This window comes from Leptidea sinapis, chromosome 29 (genome assembly GCF_905404315.1).
Source record: "Leptidea sinapis chromosome 29, ilLepSina1.1, whole genome shotgun sequence".
NCBI classification, from domain to species: Eukaryota; Metazoa; Arthropoda; class Insecta; order Lepidoptera; family Pieridae; genus Leptidea; species Leptidea sinapis.
In genome coordinates, this window is record NC_066293.1 from 4,913,285 (window position 1) to 4,933,534 (window position 20,250).

The 20,250-nt window shown below is 35.7% G+C and overlaps 3 protein-coding genes and 1 long non-coding RNA gene across 5 annotated transcripts; 2 read left to right on the forward strand and 2 right to left on the reverse strand.

Annotated features, from left to right (window-relative positions):
* The first annotated feature begins 313 nt into the window (after positions 1–313).
* Positions 314–3,292, forward strand: LOC126973547 (piggyBac transposable element-derived protein 4-like). Its single transcript, XM_050820887.1, has 2 exons — positions 314–1,967; positions 2,264–3,292. The coding sequence occupies exon 2, from the start codon at positions 2,267–2,269 to the stop codon at positions 3,290–3,292; it is 1,026 nt and encodes a 341-aa protein (XP_050676844.1). The 5' UTR covers positions 314–1,967; positions 2,264–2,266.
* Positions 3,293–10,046: 6,754 nt separating this feature from the next.
* On the reverse strand, positions 10,047–11,872 carry LOC126973648 (uncharacterized). Of its 2 annotated transcripts, XR_007731389.1 has the most exons (3): positions 11,572–11,872; positions 10,843–10,929; positions 10,047–10,443 (listed from the first exon to the last, which is right to left on the reverse strand). It is a non-coding gene; the product is annotated as an uncharacterized LOC126973648 (long non-coding RNA). The 2 variants fall into 2 exon arrangements; XR_007731388.1 differs by lacking the exon at positions 11,572–11,872 and having other exon boundaries at positions 10,843–11,256.
* A 770-nt stretch (positions 11,873–12,642) lies between these two features.
* Positions 12,643–16,011, forward strand: LOC126973621 (uncharacterized). The gene is made up of 2 exons (XM_050820958.1): positions 12,643–13,079; positions 15,226–16,011. The coding sequence occupies exons 1-2, from the start codon at positions 12,710–12,712 to the stop codon at positions 15,924–15,926; spliced, it is 1,071 nt and encodes a 356-aa protein (XP_050676915.1). The 5' UTR covers positions 12,643–12,709; the 3' UTR covers positions 15,927–16,011.
* On the reverse strand, positions 13,074–16,484 carry LOC126973613 (uncharacterized). The gene is made up of 2 exons (XM_050820950.1): positions 16,002–16,484; positions 13,074–14,018 (listed from the first exon to the last, which is right to left on the reverse strand). The coding sequence occupies exons 1-2, from the start codon at positions 16,271–16,273 to the stop codon at positions 13,124–13,126; spliced, it is 1,167 nt and encodes a 388-aa protein (XP_050676907.1). The 5' UTR covers positions 16,274–16,484; the 3' UTR covers positions 13,074–13,123.
* Positions 16,485–20,250: the final 3,766 nt, after the last annotated feature.

Consider the following 20,250-nt stretch of genomic DNA (forward strand, 5'->3'; position numbering starts at 1 on the left):
AACGGAGACTTTTTATTGATGCTTCAAAAATAAGCTTAAAAGCCGTTCTACTCCATAATGGAAATAAATACCCATCTGTGCCCGTTGCACATGCTACAAACATGAATGAAAATTTTGCAAACCTAGAGGTATTACTCGAAAAAATTGAATATTCTCAATAGTTATGGAATATTAGTGCTGATTTATTGTCGCTATACTCACTGGATTACAAAGAGGATACACAACGTTTTGCTGTTTTCTTTGTAAGTGGGACAGTCGCGCGTCGACAGAGAAAAACATTAAAAAATAAAAACTTGGCCACTAAGAAAAAGTTTAACACGTTCAGTGCCACCGACTCGCCCGGCGAGTTCACGTAAATTTTATTCCAGTGCCGACGACTCGCCTGGCGAGTTCAGTGTTTTTCACCAATATTTCGAAAATGCATCCGTATTTTCTGCTCAAAATTATAGTTTAGACTAAATATATGCTAAACTAAAGATTTACGAGGTGGGCCGGGTGCGGAGACCCCGTTTATATTTGAATGGAAAAAAACTATTCTGCAATGCCTTGAACTCGCTAGGCGAGTTCGCTGCCATAGATCCTCAACCTTTTAAAGTAAATATGTCGCGACGTCAACATAGTAGCAAGGACTACCTACATACTTGTGATATGGAACCAATATACCACAAACTACAGTGGAATCTTAATAACTCGAATGTTAAGGGAAATGCTAACAATTTCGAACGAGTTATCGACTTACCAAGAACTTCGAGATACATATGATTTAAATGCGCTGAAACTTCGACTTAAAAATTAATACTGACGGACAAGCTCCGTTAAAAGTAATCGTGTCGACAAGGAACAAACATAACACAGCTGTGTTACTTATAAAGTTTTATGATTGTTTTCATTCATTGCACGTGTATAAGACAAAAACAATAGATTAGAAGCCCCGAACCCGAACATTCATTTTGGATTTTATTGCTATTATTTCGGGGAATTCCAAGTAAGACGTCATTATATTGTACTAACTACGACTTACGGAGTCTCCTTTTAGAAATTCGAGTTATAGAGTATTACATAAATATGTACTATCAATACTTCGTTGCCAGCCTTATACGGCCCGGCGACAGCAATTTGGATGCTGCCTTTTATATCTAGTTTATTTTCCTTTATTTTTCCTTTCCTTATAAATTTAGTTAAATAGATTTTTTATACACAATGTTTTATATAAGTAATAATATAGTTTTTAATTTAATTGTAATTTTAAGATAGATTTAATTTTTTACCCTGTTATTAAGCCAAGTAAGAATATATAATATATAAATACTTCGTAGGGAAATAACATTTTGTTCAAGTTATATAGTCTTAATAATTTAAGATATCGCGTATCTAGGGGTTCAGTGGAAGGGAATGGCAATTCTTTTCGACTTAACGAGGTTCGAGTTATAGAGATTCCATCTTAGTTTCATTAGAATAAAAAACAAGCTTAAGAAATACAGAGTTATCATAATATTTGAGATCACATAAATCTTGTGGCTTTGCAAAGGGTTGAAAATGTTTTTTTATAAAGGGTCGGCATTGATAAAGCTGCTGGCAAAAAAACAACAGCGCGCCGCTGTTTTTGAAGAACAAAAGCACTGATAACATTGTTTTTTGCGAAGCTCTCATTGGCTAATGTTAAATCGCACTCCAAGAATGCACTTGCAACTAAATATTCAATTTCAGTGCTCTGTACGACCCTTTCGTCATCGCATGCGTTTATCTGTTCTCTACTTTAGTGACCTGGCTTACATTTACTGGACTCCCGTGTTTTGATTACCTTGGCTTGCGATTACTGGACTTGTTTGAGTGCTGTTTCGACTATACCTTTGCTTACGATTACCGGACCTGTTAGATACTGTTTGAACTACTTTGGCAAACGTTTACTGGACTTTGAGTGTTCTCGTGTCTACCTTAAGTTGCCACAGCTGGAATTTTGAAAATCGGTGAGTACTCTCCATTTTGGTTTATTTATTAAATGGAAAGTCTACTTTATCAGAGTGTAACTCTATCTAAATCTTTCCTTGATTTAACGTCATTTCATGATTCCTAAGTAGGCCTTAAAACTGTGCAAAACTTACATGGGGTGATTCAAGACCGCGTGAAACGGGGGACCTAATTTTTTTCTTTGGACGTCAATCTTCCGGCTAACCTGTATAAGCCAGAGAGATTCATTGATTTGTTTGTTTCATAATGTTAAAAAAGTTTATTAAAGTAGTACAAATTAATGTTTTGTTCCAAGGTTATGGATTCTTACGACAACCCAGTACCTGGAACTTCTCATTCCTGGGACGATCCTGCTTGGAATACCCTCCACATCGAGGAGACACTCGCAGTTATGGATTCGTTTATCGAAGAACCAAACAGAGAAGAAACAAATTTACTTATCCATTCACCTCAATATCCAATCACGGATTCTGAATTATTGGGGATATTGTCAGAAAATGTATTGGATGAATTGGAGACAGATAATGATGGTGACTCTGATCCCGAATTTTTCGAAAATGCACATGAAAATGCTCAAGAAGACTATGTTACGCCTGGTGAAGCATGGTTTCCCGGAAACCCGACATCTAATATAACCGAATTCCAATTCCTGAAGACCCCCGGACTGAAAGAAGATGTTGGTGATGAGCCTATTAATTATTTCGACGCATTGTGTTCTTCTAATCTGCTGGAATTACTTAAAGACTGCTCCAATGAATATGGAGAAATAGAAAAAAAATCTACCGCGGCCACAAAAAGCAGAAAAAAATCTTGGAAGCCTGTAACCAGTCAAGAAATGAAATTGTTTTTCGGTCTCATATTTCATATGGGATTTATAAAGATAAATCGCTTGAATGACTACTGGAAAAACGATGCGTATTTTGATCAACCTATATTTGGAAGGGCAATGTCACGGAATCGATTTATTTTAATTTTGAGAATGTTATGTGTGTATGTAGGACAAGTGACGTGCAGTTATGATAAAGTTAAAAATATAATCGATTACTTTAATGAAAAAATATTATCTTTATATTATCCAACAAAAAAAATTACCATTGACGAATCAATGATGTTATGGCGGGGACGATTGTCATTTAGACAATATATGAAGGGAAAGCGCCATAAATACGGCCTAAAATTCTACGCACTGGCTGACCAGCTCGGGGTTATTATGAAACTACATTTATACGGCGGTGCATCTGATGCTCTCGTAGGCGGCAAAAATCACGTGCAAAAAGTAGTTGACCACTTGCTTCATGATTTTATTAATGTAGGACATCATTAGTTCGTAGACAATTATTATACAAGCGTCAGTTTAGTTGAAAAATTATTTTCTAATAAAACCTTTTGCACAGGTACGCTTCGTCAGAAGAGAAAAAATAATCCAAAAGAAATTGAATCCGCGAAATTAAAAAAAGGAGAACTATGCATTGTTCACAAGAATAATGTTTGTGTATTAAAATGGATAGACCAAAGAGAAATAAGGGCTATATCAAGTAAATATAATGGGGATTTAGAACTCACGCGAAATCGACGGGGTACTTTGAAATTAAAGCCACAAATGGTTATTAAATACAATAAATGTATGAAAGCAATCGATCGACATGACCAAATGTTGTCTTATTATTCATGCGAGCACAAATCGTTGCGATGGTATAAAAAGGTAATCATACATGTTATGCAAATTCTATTGGTCAACTCCTTTTTATTATATAACAAATACAATTCAAAAAAATTAACATTGTATGATTTCCGCTTAAGTGTAATTAAGTCAATAATAGAACCTCATTTGCCTCCCACATTACAAAGGCCTTTAATGAATAAAATTCATTGTATTATGAAACTACCAAAAGATACCCACGGCAAAACAAAGAGAAGGCGTTGTAATCAATGTTGGCGCACATTAAAAAAAAGGGTTCAAACTGCATTCGCATGCGAAGATTGCCCAGGTCAGCCAGGATTGTGTATTGAGTGTTTTAGACCGCACCATAAATATTAAGAGCATTTATACCATCCACTAGCATCACTTACTAGTAAAAGCCTTTAAGATCGTACTAAAAATTTTTGTGTTGCCTAAAAATGTTGATTTAAATTGTTTTGTGTTATAAAAATAAAAGTTGATTTACATAATGTTTTATTTACTTAACTAATTTCCACCACTTAACACATTCAGTGCCATTGACACGCCTAGCGTGTCCACACTAATTCTTATCTGCATGCCGCCAGCACGCCGGGCGTGCTCACCGTTTTTCATCTATATCTCAAAGATTAGACAATATTATTGTCCGAAAGACTCTGAGCATAAACTTTCTGCCGTAAGCTAAAGTATTCTGAAGTGGTTCCAGGATCTGATATTTTTTTAAGGTTCATCAAAAATAATCTATTATGTAATGCCGCGAACATACCAGGCGTGTTCATCTCCAGCAGTTCTCAATCTTTTATATTATTAGGTCAATTTACTACATTTATAATGCCAATAATAAAATATAGAATATTTTTTATAAGTTATCATTTATTTTATTCCTTGGCACTTAGGTTGAACAAAAAAGATAAAATAAATTGCATAAAATATTTACCTATAATGTACCCCTTTAGGTACCTAATTATAAACGTTTATCAGCTGTTGTGTAACTCGGATCTGTTTCCTTCTCTCTCTTTCACCAATATCTTTTCATTCATCGGAAGAAGACAAAACCCTGCCCAGGATCTATTCCAATGTTATAAAGCTGAAGAGTTTGTTTGTTTGGTTGAACGCGCTAATCTCAGGAATAACTGGGCCCATTTGAAAAAATCTTTCGGTGTTTGATAGCACATTTATTGAGGAAGGCTATAGGCTACTTTTTATCCCTAAAAAGTAAATGGTTCCCGTAAGACGTGGGTAAAACCGCGGGGCACTGCTAATATTAGATACGTTTGGCGATCGTTTATAAATAAAGTCCCTAGTAGGAATACCATTTACTTCAGTTGCTTGCCAATTATTTTTTTGGTAATAAAACAAACCCGAGTGTCATAAAAAGATTAGGTGAGCCGCACATTGGGACGTTACCATGCCTGCCGTAAGGTCTGTAACAGAGAGCGCAACAGGCGGCGTCCTATTCCCACGTTTTATTGCACCACGGGCAGCAAGTCTTTAACATTAGTATAGCTCCTTACATCAGTGTTCGAAGTGTTCGACATCGGATGTTTCCTACGATCTCTTCCTTTCACTGGATTTACGTTTATACTTACGAAGACCCCGGCTTGTGTTATTGGACCCTGTGATTGCTTTTGCAAAGACCCCGGCTAGTGTTATTGGACCTTGTGATTTCTCTTGCATAGACCCCCGCTTGTGTTATTGGACCTTGTGATTACTCTTGCAAAGACCCCGACTAGTGTTACTTTTGTGATTGTTTTTACGACGAGCTCAGCTTGTCCTTGTGAAGAATTTGGTATCCTTACCGGCTTCGCTAATTACTTCGCTTAAAACGGTGGTAAGTTAAATTATACTCTTATTATAAATGTGAAAGATACCTACATAGTTCGTTTCATTAACGTGAAAAATAATAATCTTAACAAATACAGTGTAAACTCCAAATAACGACACTGAAGGGACTGTGCATTTTATGGCGTTATAGAGAGGTGTCGTTAAATGGAGACAAGAAAAATCAGAATTCTAAAAATATTTCAGACTAGTTTTAGTAGTTATGTACACAAAAACAATCTTATTTAATCTTATTGGGTATAGTCTGTTATTTTTGTATGACGTCTTTTGCTTTTACTTCGCCATGTTTACAGTTTGAAAGTTTGTGAGCAACTGAGGTCTGACAAAAATGATACCGTATAGATAATGCATGACATGTATACGACATCAACGCATTGGGTAATAACCTGTAATGTTGGTGTAAGTGTTTATAAATAAATAAATGACGCCTATTTATTAGTCATGGTCAAAAACAGTAGATACACGTGCAAGCAATCCCAATTTGAAAACAAAAGAATGAATTTCTTAGAAAGTTCGGTTTGCATGGTGCCGACTGTCGAGATTATAGTGGGCTAGGATAATAAAACGACAAAAAAACGTACACAGCTGCGCAGTTTTTATAAATTTTAGCAACTTACAAGGTATTTTACGTCGTTATTGAGAGTGGGTGTGACGCTATGTAGAGTGTATCATTGTATGGTAGACAAACTAAACCAACCAAAGTCAATTGATTTCGATGCTTTAGAGAGTTTGTCGTTAAATCGAGTGACGTTACATGGAATTTACACTTGTTGTACGAGTTTACACTGTATAATAAATTCAATAGATACATAATTTGTTTGTTTCATACACTTTAATCGGTCCAAACATTGCGAGTTTTGGCGGGATACTTTAAACGTATTGTATTTGTACACACAATTTGTACACTGCAACTTTAATCATTTTCTGTCATATTAATAATATTTTGATGACTTTTGATATTTGAAAAAATGATTTTACATTTTAGGTAATGGATCCAATCGACAATTCTATGCCATCTTGCTCATGGGAAGACCCAAATTGGGTTTACCATGGGATAGAAGAAACTTTAGGAGCTATGGTAACTCTGGAATCAACTCCTCCAAGAGATGAACCAACTTCGTGTTTGACTGACGCTGAGCTCTATGGCATACTCTGTGGCAATATTATTGACGAAATGGAAACAGATGAATCCGAACCGGAACCGGAACCCGAACTGGAAGTGCAGAACATTGAAGAAGTACCTGCTATTAATGTACCCGATCGTGAATGGTGCCCAGGTAATCCTTGTGATTATCCAGTAATACCATTCACGCAGACTCCAGGCCTCAAAGAAGATATCGTCGATACACCCATTGGCTACTTTGATGCTATATGCAATATGGAGTTACTTCAATTGCTAACAGATTGCACTAACAATTACGGTGAACGCGAGAAGTCGTCAGCTAGTGCGGACAAAAGTAGAAGTAAATCGTGGAAGGCAATAAGTTGTGAAGAGTTGAAACTGTTTTTTGGCCTACTTCTTCATATGGGTTTTATAAAACTAAATAGATTATGTGATTATTGGAAACAAGAAATTTTTTTTAATCAGCCAATATTTTCATTGACGATGGCAAGAAATAGGTTTTTACTTATTTTAAGAATGTTATGCGTTAGTATAGGAGAAACAGCAACAAGTTATAGCAAAATCAAAAATATAATAGATTTTTTTAACAAAAGAATGTCAGAATTATATTACCCAACAAAAAATATTGTTATTGATGAGTCAATGATGCTTTGGAGAGGTAGATTACGCTTTAGGCAATATATGAAAGGAAAAAAAAATAAGTATGGTCTGAAGTTCTATGCACTAGCTGACCAGTCTGGGGTAATATTGAAACTGCACCTGTACGGCGGTGCGTCTGATGTTATTGTGGGAGGATTAAACCACGTTAACAAAGTGGTAATGCATTTGATAAAAGAATATTTAAATGTAGGGCACCATTTATTTATGGATAATTTTTATACAAGCGTTAATTTGATAGAAGATTTATACTATAAGAATACTTATTGTACAGGAACACTACGAAAATTTCGAAAAAATAATCCTCAATTAGTTGTAAAAACAAAATTAAAAAAAGGTGAATTGTGTATACAACATAAAAATAATGTGTGTATAATTAAATGGTTGGATAAGAGGGAAGTCATGGCGATCTCTAGCAAATACAAAGGCAACTTTAACATTATTACTAATCGAAGGGGGCAAAGTAAAGCAAAACCAGAAATGATAACAAAATATAATAAAAATATGAATGCAATAGATAAGCATGACCAAATGCTATCATATTATACGTGCGAGCATAAATCTTTGCGGTGGTATAAAAAAGTTATCATTCACATCATGCAGATCGTCATGATCAACTCTTATTTCCTGTACAATGAGTATTCAACTCGAAAATTAAGCTTATATGATTTCCGATTAAGCGTCATAAAATCCATCGTGGAACCCTACATAGAACGGGAACAACAAATCCCATTACATAGACAGGTACATTGCTTGATGAAATTGGAAAAAAATTATCACGGAAAAACCAAACGAAAAAGATGCGTACATTGCTGGAGAACAAAAAAAGGAAGAGTAATGTCGCTATTTGGTTGCGACACCTGTCCGCAACAGCCAGGCTTGTGCATGGAATGTTTCAGACCGTATCACAAATATTAAGTGGTACTAAACTTATTCATAGATACCTACTGATTAAGTAAGAGTTGTACTCCACTTATCAAAAAAAAAATTTTTCCAATGTGCATTTGATCAAAGAAAAGGACAATTTCTATTGATAATTATTGTATAATATTGTTGGTCTAATTACGTTGATTTTTTAACATTTTTCTTTAACATAAGTAGTAACTATAATATTGTACACACAATAAGTGCTTTAATAAAGACGTTGATTTCTCAAATCACTATTATTATTTCAATTGAAATCACAACCCTTAGGAACTCAATTTCTTTCCTCAAGAGAATCATAGAAACCTTTTAAACAATCAAGGCAACTAATTTCTCACTTTTCTTTAAAAATATCAATGATAGCTTTCATTTTATCGTAACGAACGCGACCGTGATAATTTGCTAGCTCGCATGCTACAACACTTCCGAAATATTCATTGCATCGAATTTCAATATTAGTATTGTTGTTACAAGTCAACCCTGGTTCAGTCATGGTACCAATTTCTTTATATTTAGTAATAGTTGGTCTTCCGTCAGTCATGGTGTTTACATCCTTTTTGTCATATTCATCCATTTGTTGCGAATATGTCCATTTTTGGGAGTAAGGTACATCTTGTAGTTCTGTAAATATATCTTGCGATGAGTTCGGTGAGCTTGATGCGTTCGCGATGTATTCTGAAAGCAAATAATGATCAACAATTATTTAAAGTCGTATAAAGTGGCTATAACTTTTAATAAATGTCATTTTTATTAAAAAAAAAACAATTAGGCGAAAAAACCAAAAATATACTAACGTAACGTAACGACATTAACTATTCTATGCGGACGAAGTCGCAGGCAAAAGCTAGTATTTAATAAACAATAAGTTCAAAACATTTACTGTCTCCAAATTAAAATCTAAACTTCTTAGAATTGTAGACAGATTCCTGTAACGTTTTAAACATCTGGAGTTGAAATGTTATCAGCCTATTTGTAAAACAATAGATGCGTCAGCAGTCAGCACGGCTTGTTTATTGTGTTATTAGCGATAATATATAACAGTGCAAATAATGTTTTCAAACACAATCGTCGGTTTTTTAAGAATCTTTTTGTTCCTTAATTCTTTTGTGTAAAATTGATGCGGTTAATTACTTGCGGTGCTGCTTCAAAAACCTTATGAAATACGTTAATATTGACAATATAATGTGCTATCTATAGGTACCTGCATATCATAAAGTAGGTACCAGGTACCGACCGAATGATTTACAATTTAACACTAATCCACTACGTCACAATAAGTGCACTAAAAGTTTTAAGACAAGATAAGAGAAATATGTTATCGGCTCACCTCCTACTTTTGGGCGTTTTTGTGAGGGTGGGCTATCTGCTTGCGTCGCATCATCATCATATTCCACTGTTTCTTGCACATATTTTGTTTTCCCTAAAAAATCATAAATAAGTAACCAAAGGTTGAAATTCACTGATCAAATTACGATAAATACTTACCTTGGAATCTACTAACTGCCATAATTTAACTTTCAAAAGCACAAACACTGCTAAAAACAAAATATCTCTTCAGTAACTCGAGAAAGACTGATCAATAAACACGGTTGAAGCCGAAATAACGCTTTCTTTGATTTTACCTCTTAACAGTGCCGGTGAACACGCCTAGCGTGCTACGTAATTCCATCCTGCAGTGCCGCGAGCACACCTAGCATGTTTGCGTTTTTTATAGGGCGGCATCGCTGGGAAGTATTAGAAAATCGTGGTGGCATTGAATGTGTTAACAAACACAATATCACAAATTATTATTCATTAACATAGCAGCATTTAGACTCAGTCTTGTGGATTAAATTAATAAGTAAAACTAATCAATATATTGATAGTATTTATTAATAATCATTCATAGATTCTTTTGCGTTTCTATCATTACATAACTTTCAACCCAATTATCAGAGACCTTAATTATTAATTTATGAATTGTTTTCAATCAGTCTAATAATCTGATACATAACAAAGCGCCTTTTAAACATTGGCACATTGGCAAGTTCACGTCCAATAAAAATGCCAAAGCTTTCGTTGGCCATTTCTATATACTTAGAATTATCACCTGTAGTATTAGTTTGAGTGCTGCTTTCAGTAAGATTTAAGTTTTTCGTATTTGTTGAAATGTCACATGTTTGATAGTTATTATTGTCGTCATCCCAGTCTTGAGAATCATTTTCAAACAGAACCTTCATCGAGTTGTCTTCAGTGTAATTTTGGAGATTTCCTAAAATAAAATAAAAATAGGAATAAAGCAGCTTTTAAATATTACATGTTTTTTATGTAAACAAGTGATGAGACGTGCTGGACATTCACACGATGGTAAGCGTCATGCCAGCTCATAACAGTTGCAGTGCTACCCATTGCTTTGATTTACAGTCATTGGATGCACTGCACTGCGCTCATCAATGTGAGAAGTCAGTTCTTGAGTCTCATGTGCCCAGTTATTTCACTAGCTACAGTGCCATTCAAACAGGAACAGAGCATTACTATTTGGCGGCTGAATATCTGGCACTGCTGGTGTCCACCACAGGTAGTCGTACCTAGCATAAAAGGCCTACCACCTGGTAAAACGTTGTTAAGATAAGTAAAATGAAAATAATCAATAACAAAACAAACACGTTACCTTCTATGCATGGTCGCTTTGTAGGTCTCTCCTCCTCCATCTGAGTTAAATCGTCGTCGTAAGGCTCCGTTTCTGCCACAAACCGCGCTAAAAAAATATCAGGCACTTCTTAACAAACGAACGTAATAAAAATGTTGTTTCATTTAAAGACACTATAATTATTGCATATTAATAAGTTATCATTTAATTTTAATTCGACAGATTTTAAACGTTTTCAAAAACTATTTTTTTTAATTGTTATCAATTAAATTCGCAATAAAAATTATATATTTTAATCTGATACAATATTCTTAAAACTGAGAGCCCGTATTTCAGGGTAAAATTGTCTATTTACAAGTACATATTACAAAATTCAAAATATAACCTTAACAGTAACCACAGTTAAAAAGATTGACAACCACTGCTTAAATTACGAAACACACACGGTAAGCTAAGCTAAGTAGACAACTAATTTGTAATTACTAACATTTAGTTGATAATTATTTTTTGTTTTGCATTTTAATGATTTCTATACTACTTTGTTTAAAATTGTAAGTTAACATCTTGTAATAACTGTATTAATTGAAAGTAATTGTTGTTTTCTTTTTAAATATTATGTAATTTAATTCTAAGCGGCTTCACACACAGATAAGCTTCCTAAAGTTTAAGTGTGTGTTATTATATTGTAAGCTATAACTATATTGTATTTTAAATAAATATTCAAAAAAAAAAAAAAAAAAAAAAACTTACCTTTTTTTTTATCCGAAGAGTTTTTTGCCATTTTTACAAGCTAAAACACTTTTTAAAGAAAAAAGACAAGTCCTAAAACACTTTTTAATTGCGTTGTACACTGTGACGGCCACAAAAATAACAAAACATAGAATTTACCATAAGTAGTGCCAGTGAACTCGCGTGGCGAGTCGATTCAATTTATATAGCAGTGCCGGCGACTCACCTGGTGAGTCCACCGGAAAATGTAGGCGGCATCTGAGAAGACATCATGAAAATCGTAGTGGTAATGAACGTGTTAACTCCTGGGCTTAAAAATGTGTCTCAGAAACTTTTAGTGCCAAGTGATGCCCAGGATATAATGCAGATTGAAAAACACTACAGTGGGAAATGGTCAGCAGCAATGCTTGCTAATTTCTGTTGGTCAATTCACCGAGAAACTCCAATAGAAACAATGAAAAGGAAAAAAACTACAAAATAACAAATTTTCTCACCATATAATGAGATAGCTGACCGATATTTGTTCATTTTGTGACTATAATTTAGAATTTTTCAATGTAAAACTTAGACTGTAATATTTATTCATTTCGTTATAATAATTGATGTTTTAATAATATTATTTGTTAATTAAATAAATATAATATTGGAAATCTACGTGCGGTACTTATCCTTTCCGCATCGGACGTGCCCGCGGGCACTGGTAATTCAAAAATTCATTGTTATGAGAGCGGCTGTGCCCCGACGCTCTCTTTTACCTCATCCAGTTTTCACCCTTATTAGGTGTACAAGATGGTTTATTTGCCTACGCAGTTTTCGCGGGCGGCGCAGCGAGCGGACGTTATCAAGAGTGTGCACGAATATTGTTCAATAGCCGCGTACCCACCTAGCGCACAGGCTCGCGCGGCAGCCTCGAGAGCAAAATGCCTCGGCTGGTGTGGACGTGCCTCGGCTGGTGTGGACGTGCCGGCGCGTACACATAGAACATCCGTTTTACAGGTCCGTTTAAACGTATATGTTATTAGCGTATGTAGTTGTATGAGCGAGTTCATACAGAATACAGTATTCCGGATCCAGTAAAAAAATACTGATCCGACAAAATAAGCAGCAATCCGTTTTACAGGTCCGTTTAAACGTATATGTTATTAGCGTATGTAGTTGTATGAGCCAGTTCACACAGTATTCCGGATCCAGTAATACTATACTAATCCGTTTTATCGGATTGAAACCGCACGAGGCTTTGCACGGGGGTGCGCGGGGTGCGATGTGCTACACACAGCCGCCATTTGCCGGTTTCATTCCTAGAGTAGTGCACGTGTCCAGTGCTATCATAATCATGGCAAGCAAGGCGTTTGAAAAATATGTTGAGCAAGAAGTTTTGATAAATTGTGTTGAAAGTAGACCAGTTCTTTGGGACAAAACACTGGAGATTTATAAAGATAAAATTGCAAAAACCGCAGCTTGGCGCGAAATATGCGGTATTCTAAAGGAGGATTTTGAAGCTATGGAACAAAAAGAAAGACAAGAATTTGGTAAGTATTTATTTTATATTGTAATGGAGACATTGTTTTTTATTTTAAATAGCTTCATTCTGCCAAGAAACTGACCCAGATTCGGACACGAAATAGTTTTCGAATTCCGTTCGAACTGAATTTGCAGTTCGACCACCTCGTAGCGTTTCATCATCAGGTAGGCTATTGAAATGAAATGCTTCAGATTCGGATGTGTTGCCATCCTTTAAGCCCTCTTTTTCCCTTATAAAGTTGTGTAGAACGGTACATGCCTTAACTATCCATATAGCTGTTGTTTTGTTGACGTCTAGAGGCCGGTGGAATACTCTCCACTTATTAGCAAGAATACCAAATGCACATTCAACGTATCGTCTAGCTCTGGTCAAACGATAGTTATATATTCGCTTATTTACGTCTAAATGCGTCCCGCTAAATGGCCTCATTAAATTTTCGTGTAAACCGAAACCTTCATCGCCGATTATGACGTAGGGAACTCTCGTTTCTGAGCCTGTTATTAATGGGCAAGGTTCTGGTATTTGTAAACTGCCATCTAGCATCATTTTCCAAAATGTCGACTCCTTGAATATTGATGAATCGCATTCTTTTCCATACGACCCAATACTAACATATAGAAAACGATAGTCAGAGTCTACGATCGCTAATAATATGATGGAAAAAAAGTCTTTGTAATTTAGGTACATTGAGCCACTTTTTGCTGGTTTTCGAAGTCTGATGTGTTTACCGTCCACTGCTCCTAAACAGTGGGGAAAATTTGCTTTTGTGTCGAATCCATTTGATATATGCTCCCATTCACTCACTGTTGTAGGAAGTCGCATAAACTCGTCATTCAAGTTGTTCCATATGCATCGTGTAACTTCCTTAATAATGTTGCTTATAGTTGACACACCGACACGAAAGACGTAATGAAGTTCTTGAAATGTACACCCAGACGCTGCATACCTAAAAAAAATAAATTAATCAATTACTATATTATTACACATATATTGACTTCCCATACAAAGTAACGTTAGTGACTGTAAGGGTTTAGTTTTAGTTAATTTTGTCTATTACTGATTATGTATATGTCTATGTTTCGTAGAGGTACTTCTCTATGGTCAGACTATTAAAGATGGCTTGATGAATAAGTCTTGTTTTATTATAAAACTATAAAATATTATAGTGACCAACAAATTTTGTATGGAAAGTCGAAATTTTTATGAGAGTTTTTAGCAAAGTCGTAAATCAAAACTCATACTTATACAGGGTGTTTTTGACGTCATAACGCAAACTTCGCGAAAAGGCTACACTTAATGCCACTAATCAAATTGTGAAAGTCATTCATCTCGCTAATGATCGGTTACAGAAATTGTCATTTTCGAGCGCGCAATGTATTGTGAACACCGCGATTTCAACGCGCGATAACGTACCTTTGACCACAGAACAATAATGGACTAAGCAGAATAGCGGCTTCTTTTGAGAAAGCGCGCGCAATCCAAAATGTTCATAGTGGCGCAAAATGAAGTAATAATAAGTATTGTTTAGATTTTAGCTAGAGGCGGTACGAATAAAGCGCACGGCTCGCGACTTTTGTAAAAGTTCAAATGAAAGGTCATCGTTCTGTGGTACGATGACCTTTCATTTGAACTTTTATAAACAGCTGAGAAGACACCATTTCTAGTTTTATTTACATTGCTACTTTTAGTGAAAGTAGTGAATTAATTACTTTTTTATTAAAAATCTCATTGGGTTAGGTAAGAATAACGATTATGAAGAGTCTAAAGTAAAAAAAACTCCAAAAAAAATGAAAAAATTAGGAAAAAACCGACGAAAAATTCCAACACGGGGGGGTCCAGAATCATGTCCTGGAGCCATGGTATCCGTTTGTGCGTCGACGTGCCTAACACCCTGTATATATAGTACATAAATAAAATAAAATTAAACTGAACTAAATTATAAAATTACCTAATTAAAATAAATTGATTTAAACATTAGTAATACTTTTTTGCTTCCCATTATTTACTGACCGATTAGTTCTTGCACTGTCAATTTGACTTATCCACTGACCAATATGGTAATTAATTACTGACAAGTCTATTCTACCTTCTTATTCGCCTTTCACTTACTAAGCTATTGACAACCATCTTATATTATTATTTACTTGCTTCAGGAAAATATGTTATAAAAAAATGGAATTCGACTAGAGATGCCTGGATACGAACATTGAGTGAGAAAAAGAAATTGAAGAAATCTGGAGCTGCTGCCTCAAATACCAAGCCTTACAAATATCACAATCAAATGTTATTTTTGAAAAAAGTTGTCACCCCAGGTGATACACACGAGAACGTCCCTGCTAATGACAACATCACGGAAACAGTAGAAAGTAATAAAGACAACGAAGATGAACCTGATCAGATTACGGAACAAAGTGGTAGTGACAGACAAAAGGAAAGACAAAATTTAGCCCCGCCGCAACGCAAGGCAATCAAAAGAAATGTGAATGAAGTAGACGCCAAAATGATTGAATACATGAATGATCAGTTAAAAAAAAGTAAAAATGAGTTTGAAGATCCCAATTTATCGTTCTTCAAAGGTATTTTGCCGCAACTGGCTTCACTTAATGGCGATCAAATTTTAGAATTTCAGTCTGGAGTGATAAACCTTTTACAAAATATTAAAAGTAGAAGATATGGTCAGTCAAACTACGAGTGGCCTCCATATTCACAAAGTTCTAGCACTCCTCACTACCACACCCAAGGTTATTTTAGTAGGCCACATCATCTTGACTCTACACCATCAGTAGAAGGTTCGCCATCAGTAGAATCTACATTCAGCCAGGAGTCAGACTTGCCAGATCTGTCTATGTTTTGAAATAAATCTTCATTTTTGTAAACCTTTTTGTCATTTTAAATTTTAATTGATAATAACAAAAATTAAAGTTCTTACCTTAAAAATATCGCTAGTTTTACTTCAGGGCACAAGCTTTTCCTCCAGTTTGTGTCTTTCTTTTTTAAATCCTTTTCTAATCGTTTAAGAAGGTCATCAAAAGTAGACGTCGTCATTCGGAAATAAGTAAAAAATTTAGATTCGTCTTCTTTCAGCTGACGCACAACAGCACCACGACAAAATCTTTGCCTTAATAGTGGATGTATCCAATAACGCCGGGGCTTCCTCCGCCGCAGACGACGATAGTACCAATACAACACGACAACGTCCATTCTCGTAGAAAGTAGGCGATACACTGAAGAACGAAAGTCCAGTAGCGTCGGATCTGTTAAAATCGGTCCTGTAAATGCTGTGTGAATATTACCTCCAGTAGCGTCGGATCTGTTAAAATCGGTCCTGTAAATGCTGTGTGAATATTACCTCCAGTAACGACGGATCAGTTAAAAAGGATCCTGTAAAACGGATGTTCTATGTGTACGCGCCCTGCCTCGGCCTGCCTCGGGCGCGCGTTTGCTCGACCGAGCACGGCTCGGCCCCGAGCCATCTGTTGTCGGTAAACTTGACGCGCTCAAAGGTGCCTCAGTGAGCGCTGTGCGTTCGGTGGGGACGGTTATGTTTTGGCTCGCGCGCGAAGCTACTTCAAGTTTTGTCTCTTGCCGTGTTTGTATTTTGATATCATGGGCAGTCAGGAGGAGTCCATTCGCTTAATACAACTGTACAGCACGTACAATGCGCTTTGGGACCCCAAAGATTCAAAATATTTAAACAAAAATCAGCGGGAAGATAGTTGGCGGTAAATATCTGCTCAAATTAATATGCCTGTCATGGAAGTGAAAAACAAAATGGTGTCCTTGTGTGGTTCTTATCGTCGAGAGAAAAGCAGGGAGAAAAAAAGTCGCATAACAGGTTCAGGTATGCATTTTATACTTAAAAATATGAACTTACAAATTATTTGATAAAATAATTACTTAATATATACTAATTAAATTGAAGAAAATTTATTTATACAATTAAAATATTTTAAATTATGGAAATATAAATTTTATTTTTTGTTCTGTTTCAGGCGCTGCAGATGTTTATAATTCGAAGTGGTTTGGATATCCTTATTTCCATTTTCTTAAGGAAATACTATGGACGTTAAACTTTTGCTTCCAATCGGATTAAACGTAGGGTCCTGCCACATTATATACACATTCACACTGCACCACAAATTTATCTATTAATTAAAATTATGTTTTCAGGAGACAATACCGGAATCTTCACAAACTTCTGACGTAGAGAGACACACAGAGGCTGAAAACGCTCCGACCAAGTCGCAATTGTCGGAGGCTAGCATCGAGGAAGCGCCACCACAACAACAACAAGACCTAGCCTCGGAAACTATCATGCCTTCACCATCAGAACCTGCTCGTAAAAAAAAACGACATAATCCTAAGAAAACGCAGCCACAGGAAGATCCGGCAGATATCATGCTCTCAGAATCCCTTGAATGCTTGCAAATGTCTTTGACCGACATCATCGATCCATACTCTTCATTTGGAAGATACATAGCCAACGAGCTAAGGAAATATGATCCGCACACATTAGCGTATGTTAAGAACGCTATCAATAATATAATTTTTGAAGCCGATATAGGGAAATACACACAACAACAAATTAATACAGGATACTATACACAGCAGTACAGTAATTCCCCTACAATGGACTCATCTGGCACTTCATCATCAGCATCACATACCGCTACGTCTTCTCATGCCATTACACCATCACCTAATGCCAATGATGGATTCGAAACTATCACTGAATTGTAGTTAAAATAAACAATTGATTTTTAAATTTGTCAAATTATTTTTATTTACCTTTACATAATCACTTAAGGCTTCAATAATAGCGTCACAAACTTCTGGAACTATTCTTGAGATACTCTGCTTCGATACTCGAAATAAATATTGCAAGCTGCTATAAGAATCTCCGGTTGCTAAAAATCTTAAAGTTATTAAAACTCGTTCATTCACAGTGATTGCTTCTCTATATTTTGTATCGCACTTTTTTATTTTATCAGACAACAATGAGCACAAATTTTCGAACTCTTGTACGGACATTCGTGTAAAATTATGTACAGTCTGATCATATACTAAATCTCCAAGTAATCTATTTCCATATTGGTGGCGACGCTCATACATTTTTCTAATCCAGAAGCGTCTAGGTTTTTTCTTGATACGTGACTGTTTTCGTTTCTTTATACAATAAGCAGCTAGGAAAATAGCTGCAGCTGAAAATACACGACTGTCCATTACGAATACTCGCGGACTTATGATGGCTCAGCCTGCCTCGCGAGGCGGCCTCGTGTAAATTGAACAAAACTACTGAGGCTGCCGCGGGAGCCATCGCTCGCGATCCGGATACCGAGGCTGCCGCGCGAGCCTGTGCGCTAGGTAGGTACGCGGCTTTTGAGGAGTTATTACCTAATAATCAGTAAGTTGCTATTTTTATAATACTAATAGAGTATATTTGCAATACATATCAATAATTATAATAGTCTAATACATAGTACTTGTTGGTTTATTTATTTATTGAAAATACATACCTCTACTCAAATTTTGTAACGGCTAAAGATGGAGACTGAAGTATCGTTTCCTTTGTCTAATGATTTTTTATTATTTTTATTTATTAGAATACATTGAAATATCATAACTTTACTTGTAAAACTATCGTAAAATACATTTCTGTAGTTATTTTGTCCCATTATTCTATAGTTTTTTTATAAAATTGATTCTAAATGCGAGGCCTCTCAAAATGGTCGCACACATATAAATTTATCATCTTGAATGTGTGAGTGTCAGAAGAGAGTGGGGCTGAGTGTCTGGATATGGGGTGTTATTCTTTTTCAGATGAAGTATTTTTCACGATTTAAAAAAGGAGGTTATCATTTTTTTTACTGTGCACAAATAAAACACATTTCATTTTTTTTACAGAAACTAACATATTTCCAACAATAATGTCTGACCAAGAGATGTCTGTGCCGCTGTATCGGTGCAGGGCCACTCCTGGGCAGTTAGAGCTGACGGGGAGCCCGCCGACGATGACATCGATAAATTTAGAGGTCGGGGCTGCAAGTGTAAGTAATATCGTTGTATTAGCCTAAACACGGTTGACCTTGCACCATCGCAAGCACTGGCCGCTTCAAATCCCTTGCTAGAGCAAAAATACCTACTCTATACATTTTGTAGTTATAATAATCTGAATAAACACAACGTATTTGTTATATCACTTTCCATTTACTGTATTTGATATCAAATTATGTTTCCATAGAACAATAGACCGAGTCATAACGTAGGTATAAACATTGTGTAATTTTAGCTGTGCTCAGCGTTGCCAGATACACTGTAATTACAGCAGATTTACTGTATTTTCACACGATCTACTGTACACTGTAATAGTAAAATTACAGTGTATGGAGAACACTGTAATTTTTCTACAAGCAAAAATCAATGTAAACTGAACGCACCCTTTGTGAAAAGAAAAAATAATTATGAACTTGTCGAAACGCAACCGGCTACTAGAGCCCGCGCCATCTCTGCTTTTGTTATAACCTTTGTTTCTATGTAGATAAGAACGAAAATGTCTTATTTTAACGGGCATGAATAGCGGCGCGGTTACTTGTATAGTGAAGGTGTGTGTGTGTATACACCACGCACACTGTGTATACTATGCGGGAATTCCCCGTCATAGGCTAAGAACAACTTTGTAGTATTAACCGCCTAAATTTTGTCAATCATGAGTTAAGTAAGTTTTTAGGCATATTGGGACCACCAACATAAATTAGTATAATTATAATTGTGTTGTTCTGCGATGCATTACGAATTCATTTGGCTCGTGTTAGTAATTCTGTCAACTTGTGAAAGTGATTATTTTGTTTGAAGACTTGAGAAAAAATTAAAAATGCCTTATTCATCTGATGATAGTGATAAAGACAATCAATCAAATCTTCTCCAAAAAAACAAAAAAGGTACATTATAAACAAAAATTCAGAGACGAGTGGTTAAGTGACAATAGTTTCAAAACTTGGCTGCGGCGTGACCCAAAAGACCCGTATCGTGCAGTTTGTGTTCTGTGTGATGCAAAAATGATAGCTGATAGAGTGGTGATAAAGAGACATGGTGAAGGTACTAAGCATGTGAGAAAAATCACAGCAGCGCCAGCTCAATCTTCGATTGCCACTGCATATCCAAAGCAGTCCGATGATGAT

Bases quoted from the DNA above. Each gene is read 5' to 3' on its own strand.
- LOC126973547 (XM_050820887.1), top strand. From the start codon at position 2,267: ATGGATTCTTACGACAACCCAGTACCTGGAACTTCTCATTCCTGGGAC.
- LOC126973613 (XM_050820950.1), bottom strand. From the start codon at position 16,273: ATGGACGTTGTCGTGTTGTATTGGTACTATCGTCGTCTGCGGCGGAGG. The intron at 14,019-16,001 runs GTAAGAACTTTA...TATTTTTTTTAG, and splicing joins AAACTAGCGATATTTTTAAG to GTATGCAGCGTCTGGGTGTA.
- LOC126973621 (XM_050820958.1), top strand. From the start codon at position 12,710: ATGAGCCAGTTCACACAGTATTCCGGATCCAGTAATACTATACTAATC. The intron at 13,080-15,225 runs GTAAGTATTTAT...TACTTGCTTCAG, and splicing joins AAAAGAAAGACAAGAATTTG to GAAAATATGTTATAAAAAAA.